The 25,186-nt window shown below is 42.0% G+C and overlaps 1 protein-coding gene across 1 annotated transcript in view; it reads right to left on the bottom strand.

The window, feature by feature from the left end:
* The window catches only part of GALNT2 (polypeptide N-acetylgalactosaminyltransferase 2), a 166,169-nt gene that overhangs the window by 122,200 nt on the left and 18,783 nt on the right, over positions 1 to 25,186 (bottom strand). The window contains exons 2-3 of the mRNA XM_075862599.1: positions 12,175 to 12,268; positions 10,579 to 10,732 (exon numbers count right to left, since the gene is read on the bottom strand). Of these exons, the coding sequence (XP_075718714.1) occupies positions 10,579 to 10,732; positions 12,175 to 12,268 (248 nt within the window). The remainder of the gene's footprint in view (positions 1 to 10,578; positions 10,733 to 12,174; positions 12,269 to 25,186) is intronic.

Below are 25,186 nucleotides of genomic sequence, written 5' to 3' on the forward strand. Positions count from 1 at the left end.
AAATGTCAATCAATCACCTTTAAGCAGTTAGTCACAGTTTACATTAGGGCTTGATTTTTGCAGGACCACTTGTAGTTTTTCATGGCACCATTTATTGTACCATATAATGTACCATCAAACTGGAAAAAAATTCCTTGTGGGGTGGGATTGGAAGAAAAAAAAAAAAGCGATTCCGCCATTGTTTATTGGGCTTCGTTTTTATGGTGCTCACTGTGTAATAAAATCTACATGTTAACTTTATTCTGTGGGTCAATAAAATTATGGCGATACCATGGCACTTTTACTACTTCAGCAAGGAAAAAAGTAACTTTAAAAAAAATATGTATTTATTTCAAAGAGCAATTGAGCGGTGTGAGGGCTTGTATTTTGCGGGGCAAGCTGTAGTTTTTATTGCTACCATTTCGTATTGATGACCTGTCCTATATTGTGAAATGATGAAAGGTGTGATAAGGGGAAATATCAGAGTTTTTACAAAGTTTGAGGAGCAAGTTTTGAGTTACTGAAAGTTTTAAATATTGACAACTGGGGCTGGGCGATTATGACCTAAATCGAAATCACGATAAATTAAACATGTAACGCCGATTATGATTAATTAATTATTTAGGTCACACCCCTTTTTTTACATGCTACGCCATTAAATATTTATCCAGAGCCTGCTGTATATAATATATCCCCTGACACTGCCCCCACCTTGTATATTACCCAAAAGTGCTCCCCACACAGTATAATGTCCCCATAACTGCCCTACACACAGTATAAGGACCCCATAACTGCCCCCACACAGTATAATGCCCCATAACTGACCTCCACACAGTATAATGCCCCCATAACTGTCCTCCACACAGTATAATGTCCCCGTAACTGCCCTCCACACAGTAGAATGCCCCCGTAACTGCCCTCCACACAGTAGAATGCCCCCGTAACTGCCCTCCACACAGTAGAATGCCCCCGTAACTGCCCTCCACACAGTAGAATGCCCCCGTAACTGCCCTCCACACAGTAGAATGCCCCCGTAACTGCCCTCCACACAGTTAAATGCCCCCGTAACTGCCCTCCACACAGTTAAATGCCCCCGTAACTGCCCTCCACACAGTATAATGCTCAATATCTGCCCTCCACACAATATAATGCCCCCCATAACTGCCCTCCACACAGTATAATGCCCCGCATTGCTGCCCTCCACACAGTAGAATGCCCCTACACAGCTGAACCCACAGTATAAAACCCCCATAACTGCCCCCCAACAGTATAATACGCCCATAACTGCCCTCCACACAGTATAATGCCCCCATAACTGCCCTCCACACAGTATAATGCCCCCCATAACTGCCCTCCACACAGTATAATGCCCCCATAACTGCCCTCCACACAGTATAATGCCCCCATAACTCCCCTCCACACAGTACAATACCCCTATAACTGCCCTCCACAAAGCAGAATGCCCAAATAACTGCCCCCCCATAAAGTATAATACCCCCATAACTGCCTTCCACAAAGTAGAATGCCCCCCATAGCTGCCCTCCACACAGTAGAATGCCCCCACACAGTATAATGCCCCCCATAGCTGCCCTTCACACAGTAGAATGCCCCTATAACTGCCCTCCACACAGTAGAATGCCCCTATAACTGCCCTCCACACAGTAGAATGCCCCCATAACTGCCCTCCACACAGTATAATACCCATATAGCTGCCCTCCACAGAGTATAATGCCCCCGTAACTGGCCTCCACAAAGTATAATGCCCCCGTAACTGCTCTCCACAGAGTACAATTCCCCTATAACTGCCCTCTGCACAGTACAATGCACCCGTAACTGCCCTCCACACACTATAATGCCCCGTAACTGCCCTCCACACACTATAATAACCCCCATAGCTGCCCTCCACACAGTATAATATCCCAATAACTGCTCCAGAGCTGCCCTCCACAGTATAATGCCCCAATATCTGCCCCATAACTGTCCTCCACACCGTAGAATGCCCCAATATCTGCCCTCCACACAGTAGAATGCCCCTATAACTGCCCTTCACACAGTAGAATGCCCCTATAACTGCCCTCCACACAGTAGAATGCCCATATAAGTGCCCTCCACAAAGTATAATGCCCCCCATTGCTGCCCTCCACACAGTAGAATGCCCCTATAACTGCCCTCCACATAGAATGCCCATATAACTGCCCTCCACATAGTAGAATGCCCATATAAGTGCCCTCCACACAGTAAAATGCCCATATAACTGCCCTCCACATAGTAGAAAGCCCATATAAGTGCCTTCCACACAGTAAAATGCCCATATAACTGCCCTTCACATAGTAGAATGCCCATAACTGCCCTTCACATAGTATAATGCCCCCCATAGCTGCCCTCCACACAGTAGAATACGCCCCATTGCTGCCCTCCACACAGTAGAATACGCCTATAACTGCCCTCCACATAGTAGAATGCCCCCATAACTGCCCTCCACATAGTAGAATGCCCCCAAACAGTAGAATACCCCCATAACTGCCCTCCACACAGTATAATACACCCATAACTGCTCTCCACACAGTATAATGCCCCCGTAACTGCCCTCCACACAGTAGAATGCCCCCGTAACTGCCCTCCACACAGTAGAATGCCCCCATAACTGCCCTCCACACAGTAGAATGCCCCCATAACTGCCCTCCACACAGTAGAATGCCCCCATAACTGCCCTCCACACAGTAGAATGCCCCCATAACTGCCCTCCACACAGTAGAATGCTCGATATCTGCCCTCCACACAATATAATGCCCCCCATAACTGCCCTCCACACCGTATAATGCCCCCATTGCTGCCCTCCACACAGTAGAATGCCCCTACACAGCTGAACCCACACAGTATAAAACCCCCATAGCTGCCCTCCAACAGTATAATACGCCCATAACTGCCCTCCACACAGTATAATGCCACCATAACTGCCCTCATAGCTGCCCTCCACACAGTTTAATGCCTCCGTAACTGCCCTCCACACAGTAGAATGCCCCCGTAACTGCCCTCCACACAGTAGAATACCCCCCGTAACTGCCCTCCACACAGTAGAATACCCCCCGTAACTGCCCTCCACACAGTAGAATACCCCCCGTAACTGCCCTCCACACAGTAGAATGCCCGATATCTGCCCTCCACACAATATAATGCCCCCCATAACTGCCCTCCACACAGTATAATGCCCCCCATTGCTGCCCTCCACACAGTAGAATGCCCCTACACAGCTGAACCCACACAGTATAAAACCCCCATAGCTGCCCTCCAACAGTATAATACGCCCATAACTGCCCTCCACACAGTATAATGCCCCCATAACTGCCCTCATAGCTGCCCTCCACACAGTTTAATGCCTCCGTAACTGCCCTCCACACAGTAGAATGCCCCCGTAACTGCCCTCCACACAGTAGAATACCCCCCGTAACTGCCCTCCACACAGTAGAATGGCCCCGTAACTGCCCTCCACACAGTAGAATACCCCCCGTAACTGCCCTCCACACAGTAGAATGCCCGATATCTGCCTTCCACACAGTAGAATGCCCCTATAACTGCCCTCCACAGTATAATGCCCCTAATACTGCCCTCCACATAATAGAATGCCCCCCACACAGTAAAATGCCCCCATAGCTGCCCCTACACAGTATAATGCCCCCATAACTGCCCCTTAGCTGCCTTCCAACAGTATAATACCCCCATAACTGCCCTCCACACAGCATGAAGTGCCCCACACAGCTCCCCATATAAATTACATACTAACCTAACCCCGTTCCAACGAGAAGTGGAGGCGATCCCTCTGCTCCTTCGGTCTGTGTGGCTCGGCGCAGACAGATGCGATTACATCACTGCTTTACGCCTGTCTGCACCCAACCATGAGCGTTCGGCGATACATAGTGAACGGTAGAGCATGATTCAACTGTATCTGCGTACAGAAAAGAAGTAGGGAAGCTGGACTGGAATGGCCGCATGATCTGAGCGCTCCTGAACACCCTGTGCTATAAGTGGCTAAAAACTAGTGTTACCCGCCTATTAAACCTCTCTTGGATCCTCCCACGCCATTGGTGCTTCAGGCTGTTGGCTTCGGATCAGTGATCAGCCCCTCCTCACGTGTGCCAGCGGATTTCTGGCTCATCACACGTGCCCTCGACGCCTTCCAATTCTGGTATCCGAGTGCATTGGACGACCCCAGGACCATACAGTTCTACAGAAACTAGGTTGGTGTCAGTCCCTGCCCTCCTCAGCAAGCGGGAGCCAACATTTGTGGGTCAGCTTGTTTCGGCCTACCATTTAGCCCGATCCCCGGATTTTATTTGGGAAACGGCTGCCTCACAGGCACTTCCGGTTTGCAAGGCACTCCTCCTATTATACTTTATCGGCAGGACCTGGAGACTTTAGTCGCTGCAACTGCCGGTCTTGGCTTGTAGTGCTACCTCTCTGGAATTTGTATAAATATACTGCAGTCGAACTACAAGTGGATCAAACTCTGTCTGCTTCAGTGCACATCTGTGTTTTTTTGGAAGGGAGAATCACTCACTGCAACGTGATCGCGGGGTGCCAACCTGAACTGCAATACATTAGTATCATTAATATCATGCAAGAAATCAAAGTAAAAACTTGTTTAGTCTATAAAAAGTTTCTCCCAAGCACAATGTAATTTTTTTTTTTTTTTTTTTTTTTAAATAAACAGGTATTGCCGCATCCGTGAAAGCTTGATCTATTACAATATAGCATTAGATAACATGCACAGTGAATGCTGTAAAAACATAAAATTGAAAAAAATGCCAGTATCGCTGTATTTTGGTCACGTCATCTCCCACAAAAATGTTTTATAAAGTGATCAAAAACACTTATGTACCCCAAAATGACACCAAGAGAAACTACAACTCGCCCCGCAAAAAACTAAGCCTTCATATTGCTCAAAATCGGCAGAATTTTTCTTTTAGCTCATAGAATACGGCGACAAAACAAATCTTAATTATCGCCGTAATCGTATTGACACGCAGAATAAAGTTAAGCGCACAAATAAAAAAAAATTAAAAAACCAAAACCCCCGGAATATTGAATTACTTTTTTTTTTTCCTATTTCACCCCACAAAGAATTTATCCCCAGTTTCCCCACTACATTATATGGTACAATAAAAAGTGAAAATCCGAAAAACACCAGCGGCAGGAAGGGCTTAATATTTATATATCAACAGTGCATGAAATAAATGTATCTATCTAGAGGCGGAAAGGAACTATTATCCATTACTATATTTGTTTTGAAGAGCTGACTGAATTTTTACAAAGTCTGAATACAATTGCAAAAGCAATGTACCGTGGAAATATTAAGGAAAGGTACAGGCCAAGTTCAATATTTATTTATTTTTTTGTTTGTTTTTAAAATTTACATATGTATGCAAAGTCACGCATCCTATAAAACGAAAAGGTCACTGAAAAGAATCACTGTACATTCCGGGGAGGATGTTTTAAAAAAAAAAAAAAAAAAACACAACATCCCTTTCTTCATTTGCAAAAAAATGAAGGGGCCTATGTGCTCCAAAAGCTTGCAAATATAATTTTTCTGAAAGATAATTAAGGTATCATTTTTGCATCCTTTTTGACAGAAAAGGATTTAACATCATAAAGATTTTACAGGCTTAGGCCTTCTGCACACGGTCGTAGCCATAATCCTAGTCAGTGATTACGGCTGCGGCCGACAGTCATCCGTATTTGTGGGCCGTGCTCCCATTATTAAGTATGGTGCACAAAATAAGAAAATAGGATATGCCATATTTTTTATGGCAGCTTAAATATACGGGAAGGTGTCAGTCGGCCATAGAAATGAATGGGTCCGTAAATATGGATGAAATCTACGGTTGTGTGCCTGGGGCACCACATTGTTTTTTGCTTAGCATAATATTTTGTCCGATAAACTGATAAAGAAAACTAAGTCCACGATAAATAAAAAGTGTCAGAAAAGACTGCAAGACACAAGTTTACTACAGACTAGCTAGTCATTATGACGGATTGACATCAATCTGGCATGAATTTCACACTTTCCCATGACAGACCATTAAATGGCCCATAAGCTTAACCCGTTAGTGACTTCCAATACGCCTTTTCACGGAGGCCACTAACGGACTTTATTCTGATGCATACGCCTTTTCATGGCGCTGCATCAAAATAAATCTGGGGCGCTGGGAGAAGTTAAAACTCCCTGTTCTCAACTACCAAAGGTAGCTGGAAACTTGGGGTATCGCTGCTCGAGCGGGCGGACCGAAATCCGCCCATTTAACACCTTAGATGCGGCGCTCAATAGCGAGTGCTGTATCTAAGTGATTTGGAGAGCAGGAGGGAGCTCCCTCTCTCAACCCTCTGGCACCCTGCTATGAGATCGCAGGGTGCCAGTGTCTATGGCAGCCAAGACCTAATAAAGGCCCCCATGTCTGCCTGTAGTGGATGCCTGCTTGGCCATGCCACTGGCATGACATAGCAGATGCCTGTCCGTTGTAAACAGACAGGCAGTAATACACTGCAATACAGAATTATTGCAGTGTATTATAAAAGCGATCGGACGAATCGCATAGTGAAGTCCCCAAGTGGGATTAGTAAAAAAGTTAAAAAATAAAATAAAAATAAAATAAAAAAAGAAGTGTAATAAAGTTCTTAATAAATAAAAAATGTAAAAAAAATTACACATATTTGGTATCGCCGCATCCATAACGACCCGAACTATAAAGCTATTGGGTTATTTAACCCAATCGGAAAACGTGGTAAAAAATTAAATAAAAAGTGCCAGAATTGCTGTTTTCTGTTCATCCTACATTCAAAAAAATGTAATTAAAAAGTGATCAAAAAGTCACATGTACTACAAAATGGTACCGATAAAAACTACAAGTCGTCCCGCAAAAAAGTTATGCTCTTCAAATATGGACACAAATACACAGAACTTTGAAAAACAAGTGTTTACTGTGTACAAGTAGTAAAACATAAGAAAACTATATAAATTTGGTATCGTTGCAATCATAACGACCCACTGAATAAAGTTATTATGTTATTTATACCACACAGTAAACGGCGTAAATTAAAGATGAAAAAAAAGTGGCACATTTTTTTTTTTTCATTATGCCCACCAAAAAAAGTTAATAAATGATGTACCCCAAAATAGTGCTATTAAAAAATACAACTTGTCCCGCAAAAAACAAGACCTTATACGGACATGTCGACACAAAAATAAAAAAGTTATAGCTCTTGGAATGAGACTATGGAAAAATGTAAAAAATTGCTTGGTCATCAAGGTTTAAAATAGGCTGGTCACTAAGGGGTTAAAGTGTATCTCCGGTTATAAATACCTTTGCATAAATCAATAGTAAAACATTACGTAAAAAAAGTTGTAATATTTCTTATTAAAGGAAAGCGGTCATGATTTTTTTTTTTATTAATTTGTGTTTTTATTTAATACAATTTTATATATACTTTGTTTTTTTTTAATTAACACTTTTTTTTTTAATTCACTGGGGGCTGCCATGTTTTATTTCATCCATGTATGTGTCTCTTAATGACACATACACAGATGGAATATGGCAGCCACAGGGCATGACCCCTTCCTTACAACCTGTGCTTCTACCGTCTCGCTCTGTACTGCGCATGCGCAGTTCAGAGCGACCCAGCATAGAAGCTGGTTTATAGGGGGAAAGCCATTTTGGAAAAGACCGGCTGCAGGTGCGTGCTTGTGTGTAGCGCTGTTATATGTTGGGGGGAGGGTGTGAGGTTCAGCCCGACGGAGCAACCGTGCTGGCCGCAGCCCGACGGAGCAGCTGTGCTCCGCCATTCCTTGCCCTTTCTGTGAACCGCCGTGTAACATGGCGATTCAGAGTAGAAGCAAGAAATTAAGAAGTAGTGGCATATTACTAGCTTTTATTATTTTTGTTTTGCAGGTTCCACTGGACCGTTTGGACTAAGTCGTAGATTCGTTGGACTACTTCGATGATGTACTTTTTAAAAAAAAATAAAATGGTTAAAGAAGGTTGTGCTATGGGAGTTTTTAGTTCAATAAAAAAAGGTTTCTTATGTCTGTTTTATAATACTTTATTACCACCTTAGTAATGGCAGTTAAAGTAATTAAAAAATTAATCAATTGACAAAAACGACATGGGGTCCCCCCCATTTTCATACCCAGCCAGATACAATAAAGCAGTTGCAGCCTAGCATTACCAGGGTGTGAAGGTCCACTGTTTTTTGCCCTTCCAAGCCTAATAATACCAGCCTGTGGCCACCCCAGTGCCCGGCCATCACTACAGATGGTCGGGTACTGGATCGTACCCTGGCTCTTTCCGATACCCCTGGTGGCGGGTATTGGGGTGATAATGGGGGGTTACCGCTAGCCTTTTTACTGGCGAACACTAAGACAACTGCCATTACGAAGGTGCTAATAAAGTATTAAAAAACAGAGACATAACTCCCCGTTCACACAGAGCTAGCTCGCTCTGATGTTGATGTGGAAATTACATCAGGAATCAGCGCCATAAAACCCCCAAAATCTCCCGATATTAATTTCAATGGGGGGAGGGGGGGCAGAGGTGTTTTTTTCCCAGTGGGTTTTGACCGCTTACAGGAGAAAAAAAAGCAGCATTTCCTTTCTTGCAGCTTCCACCTATGACTTCCCATTGAAATCTTTTCGGAGGCGTTTTACGTGGCGTTTTTGCACTAGCCTCAATGGCCGCGGACAAAAACTGCCACGAAAACAGCGGAAAAAAAGTGCAGTCAGTTTAAAATCGGCTTCAAAAGGAATTCTGAGGCACATATTTTTTCTGCCTGCAAAAAACTGTGAACAGGGCAGGGCCTAAACATGTATTCACACAGTGAAGTTCTGCCGCATCCTTCCCACGTGGCCGAAAACCACCTCGAATAGTAAATGCGTTGTTACCACCATTTTTTCGATGCGGTTTTCGGCTGCATGGCGAAACCGCACTGTTTGAATACACCCTAAGAAAGTATTTTTTTACTCAACCCTCGTTAACCATTTTTTTTTTTTTTAAATGTGGATCGAAATATTCCAACGTATCTATGGCGTAGTCCAAACGGTCGAGCAGAACCTGCAAAATAAAAAAAATTAAGCTAGTAATATAAAAAAATAAGTCTTCTCACCTACAGCGACTTCTCTTTTCCCTGCACCGCAATGGAAACTGCAGGCCAATGAAAAATAATTCACACACCACTCAAAAGAAAAAAAAAAAAAAAACGTGTAGACAGGCTTTAAAATACAGGTGTTTCTTACGTGTTTTGACTATGGGAACATTTGGCGCGCTTTTTGCGTAAAAAAAAATTGTATTGTATGTGGTAACGGTGCGCTTTCCCATTGATGTAAATGGGAAGCTTAATCAAGCGTTCGACACATTTTTCGGCACGTAAAATGCATCAAAAACCGAGTCAAATACACGCCGTGTGAACCTGTCAACTGAAAAGTCATTCACCACAGTAGTGTCTTCCCTCTTGACTTTCATCATTCTTAGGCCTGGTTTACACGAGCGTGTGCGTTCTGCGCACGCAAAAAACGTGGCGTTTTTCGTGCGCAAAAGGCACTTAACTGCTCCGTGTGTCAGCAGCATATGATGCGCGTCTGTGATTTTTGCGCAGCCACCATCATTATGACACTCCGTTTGGATGTTTCTAAACAGAAAAGCACATGGTGCTTTTCTGTTTACATTCAGAGTTTGATAGCTGTTGCGGGAATCATGCTGTTCGCACGGAAGAGCTTCCGTGTGACCTGCGTGATTTTCACGCACCCATCGACTTCAATGGGTGCGTGATGCGCGAACAGTGCACAAATACAGGACATGTCGTGAGTTTTTTTCAGCGGACTCACGCTGAGCAGAACTCACGGACTGTCTGCATGCCCCCATAGACTTAGATAGGTCCATACGACACGCGTGAAAAGCACGCGCGTCGCACGGACGTATATCACGCTCGTGTAAACGAGGCCTTAGCCTTTTGGCGTTTCCTGTAGCTTCTTCCAAAAACACTCCCAAAATGGAGCAGGACAACGCTTAGCAATTCGAAGACACCTTTTCCTGGCTTGTAGCAAAAAATAGGGAGGGGGAGAATCTCCCTCCCACATTTACAGCAGCTGTAGGTCAGGTTACCTGATTCACCTTGCTGTAATTCTGGGAAGTGCTCCGTCCGGTGGCCAACATAGCAAAACATGTCAGATTATTATTTAATTTTGAATACTTTCCACCTTGTGGAAAAAAAAAAAAAAATTCAGCAAAAAAAAAACTAAAAAAACTTACAGATATAATAAAAATAAGTAACTAATTAAAAAAAAAAGAATGAAATATTTTTATTTGGTGACACATTCCCTTTAGGAGAAAAATGCCTTTCTCCACTTACCAGAAAATATACGGGTACAAAATACTGCTAAAACACGAAATTGTAAATGAGAAATAAGTATAACAAAACATGCCATGCTCATGGTAACCACGTATTTACTCAGATTCTCAGTCACATGAGGGCTGAATCAAAACTGCTCTCCAAGGAGAGAATTTGATTGGTTTATAGGTCACAGAAAAATTTCACAGAATTTTTCTATACACTCACTGGTCATGCCTTGTATCAGGAACGCTTCTGTCCATACGTAATTTGTCACTTTCTACTTGATTGAATTTGTTTCGTGCATAAGCATCTTGACCTGGCCGAACTGCAGTAACTCCAACGTATGCTTCTTGATCAAAATCTTGCCACCGAACCTTACCTGGGGACGAAGTCACATATTAAAACAGCTACAGTAGGAGTTGTTCTCTGAAGAGGACCTACCAGAAATTCAGTGGACAACTTCCATGAAAGCTATTTCAAGGGTGTTTACACTCAATCCAGATTTCCTAAAAAAAACTCTAGGCAGCACTTATTGAAGAACTGCTGACTGCCAGGCCTGGTCTCATGAAGAGCTGCCCACATACTGTATCCTTTGTAGAACGAATGGGGAAACTACATTCAGCACTCCTATAACCTACAGTTCTGGGGTGGTGCAAATAAGGGCATCAATAAAATGCAAGTATAGGTTTGTTGCACACTAAACCGTAAACGTCACGTATAAAAAAAAAAAAATATTCAATGTTACCCATAACTACCAATGAGATTCTAGCTTTAAAGGCTATGTACACTTTTGAAATAAAACATTATTCACTACAAAAAAAAACAAAACAACTAGTCCGTGTGTTTTGTGCAACTTTATAAGAATACTTTGTTAAAAAAAATTCTACTTCTTGAGATACAGTTGCTTTATACACTGTATACAGAGCAGCTGTATCTAGCGCTGAAACCTGTATCTGTCAGGACAGCGCCACTGACTGGTTAAGGACAGTAGGTCCTGCGTGTCTCTGGATGCATAATCGAGCGGTTACCGATCACATCTAAGTTCATAACTTAGATGTGATCGATAACAGGTTGATCCTGAATCAGTCAGTGCTGCTGACCTGACAGATTCCGGTCTCAGCGCACGATACAGCTGCTCTATACAGAATACAAAGCAGCTGTATCAAAATTTTCAAATATAAAGTATTTAGAAAGTTGCACAAAACATACTGTGACATTTTTTCTATTTAATAAAACACAATTTCAAAGATGTACATAACCTTTAATTTTTCAGGTTTAAAAATGAAAACAGTGATCGGATTGGTTGCAACAGTTTGGGTATGTTCACACGGCTTATTTTCGGCCGTCTTACGGGCCGCAACCGGCCGAAAAATCAGAAGCAGAACGTCTCCAAACAATGGGAAAAACTGTGTTCTTTTTCTGACGAGCCATTTTTTTACACGCCCATTTTGAAAAACGTCAGAGAAAAAGAAATGCTTCGACGTTTTGGAGCAGTTTTTCATTGACTATAGAAAAACAGTTCCAAAAACGTCCGTAAAAAACGCGAGTGGCTAAAAAAATGTCTGAAAATCAGGAGCGGTTTTCCCTTGAAAACAAACCGTATTTTCAGATTTATTTTTTTAGTAAGCGTGTGCACATACCCTTTTTCTGCATTACGCTTTAGATTAGTCGTGGCGTAACAAAACTCTAAAATGTTTTTTATTTTTATCTTGTTGTATAAATCACGCTGCAATATTTTTCATTTTCTATGCCAACTCTTAACTGTGCTTTTGTGACAAACAAATCATTGTATATTAGAGCATGGTTTTGAACATAGAGTACCCGGTGGTAGAGTTTCCAAATTTTGAGCTCGCTCTTCTTCACTCGTGCTGTGTGGATCTCTTTTCTTGACTGCACCAATTTCATTCCAGTCCTCCTGAAAAAAAAACAAAAAACACACATTTCAAAATCAAGTTGTGGATATTAGGCCTTAAGACCTCATCCATTGCTATTTGTACGGCTGTAAACCACACATCTGTGAAACACTGACTGCGCATGTATGGCTTCCTTGTGCGGTCTGTGAACCAAATTAATAGAAAGGCAGAGACTGATGCGCGAAAAACGGACAGGAGTAGGAACTATACTATTTTTCGCGGAACGTTAGAACAGAACCATTAAAATAACGGAAGTGTGCATGGCCCCATAGTAATGAATGGGTCAGTGTGCTATCCGTAAAAAAAAAAAAAAAATGGATAGCACACAAGCATTTCACGGAAGTGTGCATGAGGCCTTAGGGTATGTTCACACGCTTAACAAAAAAAGTCTGAAAATACGAAGCTGTTTTCAAGGGAAAACAGTTCCCGATTTTCAGCCGTTTCTTAATCAAACTAGCGTTTGTTACAGCGATTTTTGGAGCGGTTTTGCTATTGAGTCAATGAAAAACGGCTCCAAAAAACGGCTCAAGAAGTGGAATGCACTTCTTTTTACAAGGCGTCTTTTTACGCACCGCTCTTTAAAAAGGAGGCGTAAAAAACGTCCCGTCGGAACAGAACGCCATATTTCCCATTGAAATCAGCGGGCAGATGTTTGTAGGCCCGAGAAACTGCTGAAAATAGCCCGTGTGAGCATACCCTTAATACTCCATAAATGCGTTGTAAAATAAACCTTTCATATATGCACAAACTGCCTATTGTTTTTTTGCAGAATATTTTTTTTTATAAAAACAGCCATTTAAAAAAAACAAACTTAAAAATCTTAAAAAAAATTTAATAATTTTACATGTGAAAAAAAATAAATCCAACAATTGTTTCCGTAGATAAACTTGAAAATCTAAAATGCCTAGAACAATACACCCTTCTACAACATTAGGTGGGCGGGAACGTAAAGTAATAAGGGCTGCTGTAGTGGATGGTCATGGCGCCCCCAGCAAAAATCAGCAGTTTGCCTGGGGTCTCAGTAGCCGCAGCCATGGCTATCTACTGCATAATAAACAGGTTGTCGGTGATAAAAATCATCACAAAGACACAAATTAAACTGTTTTGGTAGAGGGGGGGGGGGGGGATTGTAGGGTGTGTAGAGGTAGCATTCCCAACAAGGACATCAGTATTATAAAATGACATATGGTTGGTGAAGGGCCCGGTTACAGATTTTGCATTGGTGCCCAAAAGTTATAAGTAATGCTTCTGGTTTTGGCGAAAGTTTGTATGAAAAAAGTAAAAATAATTTTACTAACTGACCTATAAAGTTTTACATAGGCTTTAAAAAGTGATTGGTCAGGTTAAATTATTAATAGGCATTTGTCATCTTATAATAACTTCTATAAGGCATTGTTGGCTAATCACAGACGATTGTACGCTACTCTGTGTGCATAAAGGATTTGACGCATGACAGATTCGCCAAGTTACAAGTTATGCTTCTCGTTTTGGCTGAGGGTTGTATGAAAATATAACATTATTTATTTCAGTTACTTATATAGCGCCAACATAGCGCTGTACAGAGATCCTCTTTTACTGTCCCCATTGGGGCTAACAATCTAAATTCCCTATTGGTATGTTTTTGGGGTGTGGGAGGAAACCGGAGTACCCGGAGGAAACCCACGCAAACACGGGGAGAACATACAAACTCCATGCATATGTTGTCCTTGGTTAGATTTGAACCCAGGACCCGAGCGCTGCAAAGAACAGTGCTAACCACTGAGCTGCACAATTGATCGTTTATAACGGCCAACTCCCAACGAATATTTGCTTAAAGGTAATGTAAATCTTTGATGGGCCTTTTTTTTTTTTTTTTTTTTTTTTATAAACAAGTCAGTCTGTTTGGTGTAATTTTATAATTAGTCTTTATTAAAAATTTGATTTACTTTTTTTTAGATACAGCTGCTCTGTATGTACAGGAGTTAGCCGTCTGTAGCGCTAAATCCTGTTCCCATCAGGTCCACGGGACTCATTAGTTCAGTGACAGCAGTTCCTGCGTCTTAGATATGATCGATTACAGGTGGATCTTGCACGTAGGCCCTGCTGCCAGGTCCGCGAGACTGACTGATTCAGGTCTTAGCGAAAGATACAGCTGCTCTGTATAGAGAATAGAGCAGCTGTATCTCAAAAAAGTAAAAATAATTTTTAATAAAGACTAATTATAAAGTTACACCAAACACACGGACTGACCAGTTTATAAAAAAAAAAAAATGCCCATCAAAAGATTTACATAGGCTTTAAAAAGTGATTGGTCAGGCATTTGTCGTCTTAACATATGTAAGGCATTGTTGGCTAATCACAACCGATTGTACACTACTTTGTTGTTAATCAAACCCTTTATACAAACAGATTGGCCACATGCTTGACCATTTTCACATAAAAGGGTATGAATGATTTAAGATATTTGCACTCTGATATCAAAACACTTTTCAGAGTAAAAATGCTAATTCATGTCAAGGTGGTATTCTGTTTTTAATTTTATTACATATCATTAAAAAGTTAGTTTATTATAATTTGTGCTTATGGGTGGTCCCAGTTCATATCCCAGGGACCTTCCAGCAATCACCCTGGAACTCTGGCCGGGCATGGGGACGCTGCTTGCTCCCGCTGCCCCCCCCCCCCCTCACCCCACCGGACCCTATTGCAATCACCCTGGAACTCTGGCTGGGCATGGGGACACTGCTTGCTCCCGCTGCCCCCCCACCGGGACCTTCCAGCAATCACCCTGGAACTCTGGCCGGGCATGGGGATGCAGGTTGATCCCGCTGCCCCCCCCCCACCGGGACCTTCCCGCAATCACCCTGGAACTCTGGCCGGGCATGGGGATGCAGGTTGCTCCCGCTGCCCCCCCCCCACCGGGACCTTCCAGCAATCACCCTGGAACTATGGCCGGGCATGGGGATGCAGGTTGCTCCGATTTTTTTCTATGAGCCATAACTAATTTTTTTCGTCAATGGAATGTGGGGTGGAATTGGATAAAAAATGGATTTCTCCATGGGTTTTGTATATACGTTTTTCACTGTGCTGTAAGAACTTCAAATTAACGTAATTTATACAGTTTTAATGCTTTACTCCTTTTAGAAAGAAAAAAACTACAGGTTAGAAAAAAAAACAAATTTACCGTGGAAAAAGACGCCTCCGCCTGCCTTTGAAATCAATGGCAGGCATTTTCGGGCCGTTTTTGACGAGCTTTGCTACGTGTGAACATAGCCTAAAGAAACACGTCAGATTTGAAAAAAAAATCAGCTGTGTCAACAAGGCCAAAACAGGCTGTGTCCTAAAATGGCTAAGGAGCACACGTTTAATATGTGGATTACACAACGAGGTTGGCACGCTCTTTGCGAGTGGCCAGCTACAAATACAGTATGCTGGGTATATCCTGCAGATCATAAGCAGAACCGGTAAAGATCCCAAAAAAACATTAAAAAAGGAGACAACCTATATAACGCCTTTGTTTGTGAAGTTCTATCCAACTGTACCAAATTTGGTCAGGATCCACCAAAAGGTAAGACTTCAAATATAAGACACTTAAAGGGGTTATCCAATTTCTGACAACTGATGACCTATCCACCGACACCCAGACCCAGCCCCGATAAGCCGCTCCGGTGGCCTGCGGGCACCGGATGTTATGGCACATAATTCTATGTACGGAGCACGGAAGCAGTAGGCTCTGTACATGGCATAGCGGCCGTGCTGCAGAACTGCAGGTCCGCTCCTAATCACTTGAGTAGGAGCAGAGTTGCAGTACTGCAGCTCGGCCGCTATTCCGTGGCTGGAGCGAAGTGTTTCAGGCATGTACGTCCAGTGATCTGTACGGGGTCCAGGTGTCGGATCCCCACAGATCATGTACTGATGACCTATCTGGTGGATAGGTCATCAGTTGTCAGAAGGTGGAAAACCCCTTTAAGTTTAGTTATGGAAAAAAACCTATGTATTCCCAAACAAAAGCAATTCAAAAATGCTTCACCACTACCCTAGAGACACAGTCTGATGAATACAGTTGCCATTTAATGGCAGCCTTTATTCTGAAAATGGAGTATTGACAGAGGTGATCATGAAGTCCTGCAGGCACTGAGACGGACACCACGAGATCTCCACTAACAGAATACAGGCTGTTGAAAATAGTTAAAGAGGCTCTGTCACCAGATTTTGCAGCCCCTATCTGCTATTGCAGCAGATAGGCGCTGCAATGTAGATTACAGTAACGTTTTTATTTTTAAAAAACGAGCATTTTTGGCCAAGTTATGACCATTTTTGTAGTTATGCAAATGAGGCTTGCAAAAGTCCAAGTGGGTGTGTTTAAAAGTAAAAGTCCAAGTGGGCGTGTATTATGTGTGTTACATCTGGGCGTGTTTACTTCTTTTACTAGCTGGGCGTTCTGATGAGAAGTATCATCCACTTCTCTTCAGAACGCCCAGCTTCTGGCAGTGCAGACACAGCGTGTTCTCGAGAGATCACGCTGTGTCGTCACTCACAGGTCCTGCATCGTGTCGGACACATCGGCACCAGAGGCTACAGTTGATTCTGCAGCAGCATCGGCGTTTGCAGGTAAGTAGCTACATCGACTTACCTGCTAACGCCGATGCTGCTGCAGAATCATCTGTAGCCTCTGGTGCCGATGTGTCCTCGCTCGTCTGACACGATGCAGGACCTGTGAGTGACGACACAGCGTGATCTCTCGAGAACACGCTGTGTCTGCACTGCCAGAAGCTGGGCGTTCTGAAGAGAAGTGGATGATACTTCTCATCAGAACGCCCAGCTAGTAAAAGTATTAAAAACACCCCGATGTACGCACATAATACACGCCCACTTGGACTTTTACTTTTAAACACACCCACTTGGACTTGTGCAAGCCTCATTTGCATAAATACAAAAATGGTCAGAACTTGGCCAAAAATGCTCGTTTTTTAAAAATAAAAACGTTACTGTAATCTACATTGCAGCGCCTATCTGCTGCAATAGCAGATAGGGGTTGCAAAATCTGGTGACAGAGCCTCTTTAAATAGGTTAGTACACAGCTGTATTTGTACAGAGAAGTAAGAGGGATGCCACAGAGGTGCATAAGCCCTCTACCATGCCTCTGCATGCCTCCAACGGAAAATAGAGGGGGGTTTTTTTCTGTCAGATTCAGTACAAGTCTGGCAGAATGAAAATTGCGTCATGTTCCATCTGATGCCGCATGTACTGTGGTATTCTTCCCTAGAAGCATTGCTTCTAGAGGGAATAACTCCATACATACCAAGTAGTTGGATGGAGCCTGGGCGGCAGTGGAAAGAGGCTTGGTGCCTCAAGTAAGAGGTTAAGAAGAAAAAGAAACGTGTAATCATCGCATACTGCCTGTGTAATGGAAATGAAATGATACAAACCATCCCTACTAAGTAAACATTTCAAATAGCTAGCTGTATAAATCCTTCCCCATAGCAGGTAACTAGTTCTATCTTCCCCAGCATCACTAACGCTTGCAACGATTACATTTCTGTATATACTCTAGAATACAATTATAAAATGTTGTCTAGCTATACATTTTACCTAAATGCAGTCATAAAATTGATTCAAGGGTAGAAAAACAAATGTATATAACGCAATCTTGAGAGTGCACATAAAAAAGGGATTAACTCATTTAGCAAAAGGACACAACATGCACATTTAGACCAGACGAGAGGGACGGAGACGCTAGTAAGCGGCGTTAATTCTTCTCCACTAATAATCTTCTTAGAGATAATGAAAACACATGTACAAAGCTTATGAGTAATACACTACATTATAGTTAGACACGGAATGTCCTTCGTTCCTTAACCCCTTGAAGTCCAAGCTATTTCTCATTTTTTTTCTATTTAGTTTTTCACTCCCCGCCTTCCAAGAACCATAACTTTTTTATTTTTCCATCAATAGAGTGGCGTGAGGGCTTATTTTTTGGGGGAGGAGTTGTAGATTCTATTAGCACTATTTAAAGTGTAGCTAAACGTTTGGATTGGTGGGGGTCCGAGCAAGGAGACCCCCCACCAATCGCTTGAACGAAGAGCTTGTGTGAGCGCTTAGCCGCTTCGTGTCTGTTCGGCTGTTTCCAGAAATAAATGTATCGGTGTACGGACTCAATAGAAAGGCTAAGAGCCCGTACTCCGATACATCGGCTTTCCGGAAAAAGCCGAACAGACACGAAGCGGCTGAGCGCTCACACAAGCTCTTCGTTCAAGCGATTGGTGGGGGGTCTCCGTGCTTGGATACCCACCAATCCAAACTTCTGACATATCACTATGACATGTCAGAAGTTTGTCAAACGTTTAGCTACAATTTAAAAGTACTACATATTGTACTAGGAAAGTGAATTGTAAAAAAAAAAAAACGAGTCCGTAATTGTTTTTCGGGTTTCATTTTTACGCCTTTCACTGTGCGGTAAAAATGACAAGTTAACTTTATTCTGCTGGTCAACGCAATTACGGCAATACCAAATTTATATATTTTTTTTCAAGTGTTTTACTACTTTTACAATGGGACACGGTCCTATTCACTTCAATGGGACAGTAGTGCAATATAGTGCAATACCTTGGAAGACCGCTACAAATGTAATGGCTTGAGCAAGTACGAACATAAAGAACCATGTAAACAATACAAGCGCCGCAGCCTTCAAACAGTTGAAAGGTGTGTATTATTTGCACATCAATTCAATTGAAAATAATAATAAAAAAAGACGTGCTTTGCAAGTGCGTGAAGAACGCATGCCACTCGCAGAGAACACCAATGCATAACGCAACACACATGTTCCAGGTGCACCTGCATTTTTCACCCGCGTGAATCTGATACGCTCGTGTGAATATAGCCTTAGTAACTCCTTTTAGTATCAATTTAAAAATATTAGTTTATTCGTTTCCGCTTACCAGAAGCCCAGCTGTCTTTTACAAATACCATGTTAGCGCACTCATTTATGTAGTGTATTGGGATTTATGAAATATTTGTGTGTGGGAATAATAAAGATATATATTGATCTGAATGTTCTGATCCACAGGATACTTAGAACATAAATTTGCGGTCACCTATGAAGTCTTAAGAAGCAAGAAATCAAACATAAAATTACCAGAAAAAAAAAAAATTACAATAAAATTCCCAAAAAATAAATAAAAAGTGTAAAAACAAGTAAACACAGCATTAACACATTGTTAGTTCTTTGTTCAGCTTCAGCTATGTCACATTTTTCTTATTAGTTTTATATTTTACAAAAAAAAAAAAAAAAGAAAATGTAAAAGCCTAAATTATGTTTTCTTCCATTTCGGCATCCGTTACTTAGCAACACAATTGCCAAATGATTGGCAGAAGTAACATACAACTATGATATGCATCCCATTTGCATTGCAGCCCAATTTATAACCTCAAAAATGCTTATTATTAATCTCTCCTGTTCAGAAGCTATGGATGTAGGAGGATTCCCATCTGGAAAACTTTCTAAGTAAATTCTGAAGAACAAATTATTGAACACAAACATGTGTCACTTTCAACCCTAGTGACTCCCACTACGCTTCAGAGAATGACAATCACCGGTTAGCTTTCAGAAAAGAAAAAAAAGCAGCAAGTAAAAGCAAGAATGCCGGGAAAGTCAACCGATTACAAAATACAAGCAATAAACAGTTTCATAGTATGGAAAATCGGCTATCAAGCAAAAACACAAAATGCAGTTGGATTCGTTGTGCGGAAATGCATAACAAGTATAAAGCTGGAAAAAAAAATACCTGAAAATGTGTGTTAAAATGAGATGACCAGGTTAGAAAAACCAGGCTGTTTTCCCCCCAAAAACAGTGCCACGCCTTTCCACAGGTTGTGTGTTGTACTGCAGCTCAGCCCTATTCACTTCACTTGAACAGACAGAAGATCAGATGCAACCCATGGACATGTGATGTTGTTCTTGGAAAGCAGCCATGTTTTTCTAATCTTGTACAACCCTTTAACTTTTTAAGGGGGTTCAAGTATTTATTTAAGATCTTAAACACAAATTATTAATAAAATATTTGCCAATTTGCAATTAATTCTAATGAACTTCATGTCCTGTCAGAGGTATATGTCAAGTTGACTTCCAATGGAAGACAGACTTATGCCACTGTATAGGGATACGTTGCCAATAGGCTCCTTTTGTATAAAAAGAACACGTACTGTAAAACAAAATATATAACGTGAGGTATATGCTGTTTTTTATTGTATCCCTCAGTTTACAATAGCATCGTAGACTACTTCATTTTATACAGCAAAAAACTAAAAATAAATGTATGCCAACACATACCAGCCTGAGACACGCCATAAAGGACACCCTGGTACTGTAATGAGTCTGCACAGAAAATATGCTGCATTTCCACCCCATATGGACAAGGCGATAGGAAAGAATTATCCCCCTCCTTCTCTGAACAGCACACAATGAAGAGACTTGGGGCAGCACATGACTTGCACCCCTGAGGACAAGTCAACATAATAATGAAGGTCTTGGATAAAATAAATACAGTTGGGCTGGGTGAACACCATACCTATACCTTGAAAGCAGCATACCCGGACTAATGCCTAGGAAGTATTAGGTCTCTTGCACACGACCGTTGTGCCACTCGGGCCGTTTTTGACGGCACCCGATAGCCTTTACGGACCCATTCACTTTAGCAGGTGAATCAGGTCCGTGAAAAATGGTCCGAGTGACCTATCTGAGGAAAGATTGGACATGTCCTATCTTTCCTCGGATCACTGACGGGAGTCGGACGGCACACTCGGTCGTGTGCACGAGGCAAAACTGAGGTTGTTGCACACAATTCTGCACATGTAAAACCTGACATGAGATCAATCTGCATTCATCTGGTTTTGTTTAAAGTTAAGTTTATGGTTATAAGAGGAATATTACATACAAGACAAAACCATATAAGTATTCCCTTTAGGGTATGTTCACACTGAGTTTTTTGAAGGCAGAAAAATCAGCTCAAAATTCCTTCAGTAATTTTGAGGCAGATTTTGGCCTGCCTGCCCTGTGTTTGCCGTTTTTTTTTTTAGAGATACTGACAATTGATCAGTTTTTACTGGTCATTTTCTTTCACGGTCGTGTGACTGTTAACCTGTTCTCTGCCGGGGAACACAAACGATAATTAGATATAAATTTTTCCAATAGTATTTCTGATAAAGTATTTACAGAGGTTAAAAGTTGTGAAGTTACGTACAATAAAAGTAATATATGTTAAAAAGTTATTTATATAAAGAAAATAATTTAAATTATCTCTCGGTATTTTTTCAGTTTCACAGTGATAAGAAAATCAAGATTCAGATCAAAAATAGCTTATAAGGTTGAAAAAAAAAAAAAATCTAGATTTTATTTTTTGGCGAAAATCGCCCAGCTTTAGCTTGCATTAATTCTACATTCAAACGAGCGTGTGCAACCTCGGACGTGAAGCCTAGCGTCTATGACCGGCCGTCACACAAATGAGTTACACGCTCGTCTGAATAAGCCCTAAGGTAAGTGTTCTATACTGAAAAGGGTTTTTTGTGTTAAAAGGAACACATAAAAACGTTTATCTTTACAGGTACACTTTAATGAAGAAAAGCAGACAGAGCATGGTGGGCGGCTGTATGTGTGTGAGGAGGAGACTAAAAAAATACCCTCTGTTCTCGATGCTGGACAAACTCTGTAGCGGAGTGATTTTGCTATACCCCAACCAAAAGGGACTGTTGAGGACAACCTGGTTTATTTTGAATGCTCTGCCTGTAGGGCTTTTGGGTTACCATTTACTGCTTATGACATACTGCTGAAGAAAGCTGCTTTAAGTTAATTTAATGAATAAGAAAATAAGTCTAAGCCTTTGACCTTAGAAGTTCCCCTGTGTTCCTGGTTGCTAACTGCACATTGGTTTCAGCTCAGTAACCAATGAGGCAGCGCTCCAATGTTAGAGAAAAATAAAGGATCTGTTTATTTCACCAAACACTAGGTTTCATCCCTACTCAATGGGGCCTTTCAAGCATTGGGACTAGTGAGCAGTGCATGTTTCACCATTTGCAGACCGCCCATAGACTAACGTCCGGGCGGTCAGCAAATAACTGCAGGGAGGTTCCAGAACATCCTGCAGATATGCACTGTGATACAGCTGTCTCTAGACCAATCAGCATGGTCTCCAAGCATGTGATCATTGTGACAACACAAAGATCACTATACTTTCCCTGTCGACGGTGCTTCCCCATCCTCGCGGCGATCACCCCCCCTCCCACACCTCTGTAACTTCTCCCTCTCCTGGCAGGCTGTCAGGGAGGGAGAATAGTGTATAATATAACAATAAAAATATTTCTATCTGTGTGTCTGTCTATGTCATATCTCTCTCCCCTATCTCACTCTCCACTCTCTCCCCTATCTATGGAATATTTATATCTCTATGTAATATCGATCAATATATAGTAGTTTGCGGTTTTGCCTCGCCCATTTGCGTGCTGCAAAACCGCAGCGTAATACAGTATCAGCATCGACCATGAGATTCCAGGTAATCTCATGTCCATGCGGCTGTATTTTTTGGCCATAAATTGACCCAGGGTGCGTATTTTAGAAACCGCAGCATGTCAATTTATCTTGTGATGCTGCTTGCGAGTTCTATCCCTGTAATTCTACAGAAATACACAGCAAAACCCACAGCATGAAAATGCCTCGATTTACGCAGCAAAACGTAAACATCGCACCGAAAACACATAAAAGAAATGCACCTTCAGGTGCATTTTTCCTGAAAATTTCTTGCGGTTTTGCTGCATATTTTCCACAGCAAAATACTCAACATGTGCATGTAGCCTTAGGCTGGGAGCTACACAGTGACTTTGGCTGCGACACAAGTTGCACGGCCAAAGAATACTATGGTCTGTAGCCTACATGGCAAGTAATGACAGTGAAAGTGGTCGCGGTAATTTTACTTGCGATGTAGGCCATCAGACAAAGCAATTTTTGGCTATGGGACCGGTGTAGTGGCCAAAGTCGTCGTGTAGCCCCAGCCTAGAATTATACTATACATCAAGGGATAGATTATCTATCTATATTGCGATTTGTGTGTTATACAAATACAGATTATTATTATTATTATTATCCCATCTCTCTATCTATATCTTTCATATCATATGTATATATGGATGTATTGTACAGTTTCAGGCCTCATGCACACGAACGTATTTTTTTCCTCCCATAAATACGGGTCCTTGATCACACATATTCGACCTGTATTGCACCAGTATTTACGGACCGTGCCCGTAAATACAGGGTCCGATGTCACCCGTATTCCACCCGTATTTACGGGCACGTTTTCGCTGCAATATTGCACTGCACTAATCGGCAGCCCTTCTCTCTATAAGTGCAGGATAAAGTGAAGGGGCAGCCCTTTCTGTGGTAAATGTAAAAGAAATTCATACCTACCCGGCCGTTGACTTGGTGACGCATCCCTCTTTCGACATCCAGCCCGACCTCCCTGGATGCCGCGGCAGTCCATGTGACCGCTGCAGCGGTCACATGGGTTGAAACATTATCCCGGGAGGCCGGACTGGAGGAAGAAGCAGAGAGTTCTGGGTAAGTATGAACTTCTATTTTTTTTTTACACATTGATCTATATTGTGATCGGAAGTCACTGTCCAGGGTGCTGAAAGAGTTACTGCCGATCGTTTAACTCTTTCAGCACCCTGGACAGTGACTATCCCCTGACGTGGCTTAGCAACGCTCCCGTAATTACGGGTGCACACACACGTAGTCACCCGTAATTACGGGAGTCCCATAGACTTCTATGGGCCTGTACGTGCCGTAATTACGGCCTGAAATAGGACATGTTCTATATTTTTCAACGGCACGGGAACCTTCCCGTAAGCATACAGGGAGGTACCCGTGGCCAATAGAAGTCTACGGGCCCATAATTACGTTCGCGTGCATGGGGCCTTAGGCTGGGGGCTACACGGCAACTTTGCGACACTGGTCACATGCATGAGATCGCCATGGAATCAGCTTTGGAAAATTTGCTCTCTAAATGCCAGTTTGCGCACCATTCATTATAAGCTCCACTTGCGCCCAGCGTGTATGAATTGCCCACATATTTGGTATCGTTGAGGTCGGCAGAAGTTGCTATATGTATTCAGGTGTGTTTACCCAGTGGCATGCACCAGATGTCAAAAAAGGTAAAATTTTGGGGGTGTTGACAGTATTTTGGCACTTCACAACATCTGCAATGGTCGTATGGCGTCAGCAAACCAGCTTTGGAAAATTTGCTCTCCAAAAGCCAGTTTACACCATTCATTGTAAGCTCCGACTTGTGCCCAGTGTGTATGAAATACACACATATTTGGTATTGCTGAAGTTAGTAGAAGTTGCCAAATATGTAATCACGTGTGTTTACCTAGTGGCATGCACCAAATGTAAAAAAAAAACATCCACCTAAAACTACATATTCACATTTTTTTATTTCCCATTATTCCTTTTACATTTTTTTAAAAGCAAAATATATCTATTATTTTTTTATAAAATATGGAAGCCCAAAATGCTCTGCGAAAACAGACCAAATACATTTAGGTTGGAAGAGTAATAGAAAAAGAATTTGCTTCTAAAGGGAAGGTGTCACGGAAAAAAATTTTTTTATATGTTTTTGCTTTTAGTATGTTATTAAAATAAATTTTATTTGTGTTTTACTTTTTTCTTTCTTTTACTTCTCTATGGGGGCTGCCATTTTTTTTTTCATCTCTGTATGTGTCGATTAACGACACATACATAGATGGAATACGACACATACATCCCCATAGAGAATGCGAACGGGAGCCGTACGCAGTCTGTGTGGGAACGGCGCATCCGCCACTCACACAGAGTCCAAAAGGAAGGTCTTCGGCAGATCAACATCCGGCGCCATTTTCATGTGGCCCGGAAGCCA

Source organism: Rhinoderma darwinii, chromosome 4 (assembly GCF_050947455.1).
Source record: "Rhinoderma darwinii isolate aRhiDar2 chromosome 4, aRhiDar2.hap1, whole genome shotgun sequence".
Taxonomy (NCBI): domain Eukaryota; kingdom Metazoa; phylum Chordata; class Amphibia; order Anura; family Rhinodermatidae; genus Rhinoderma; species Rhinoderma darwinii.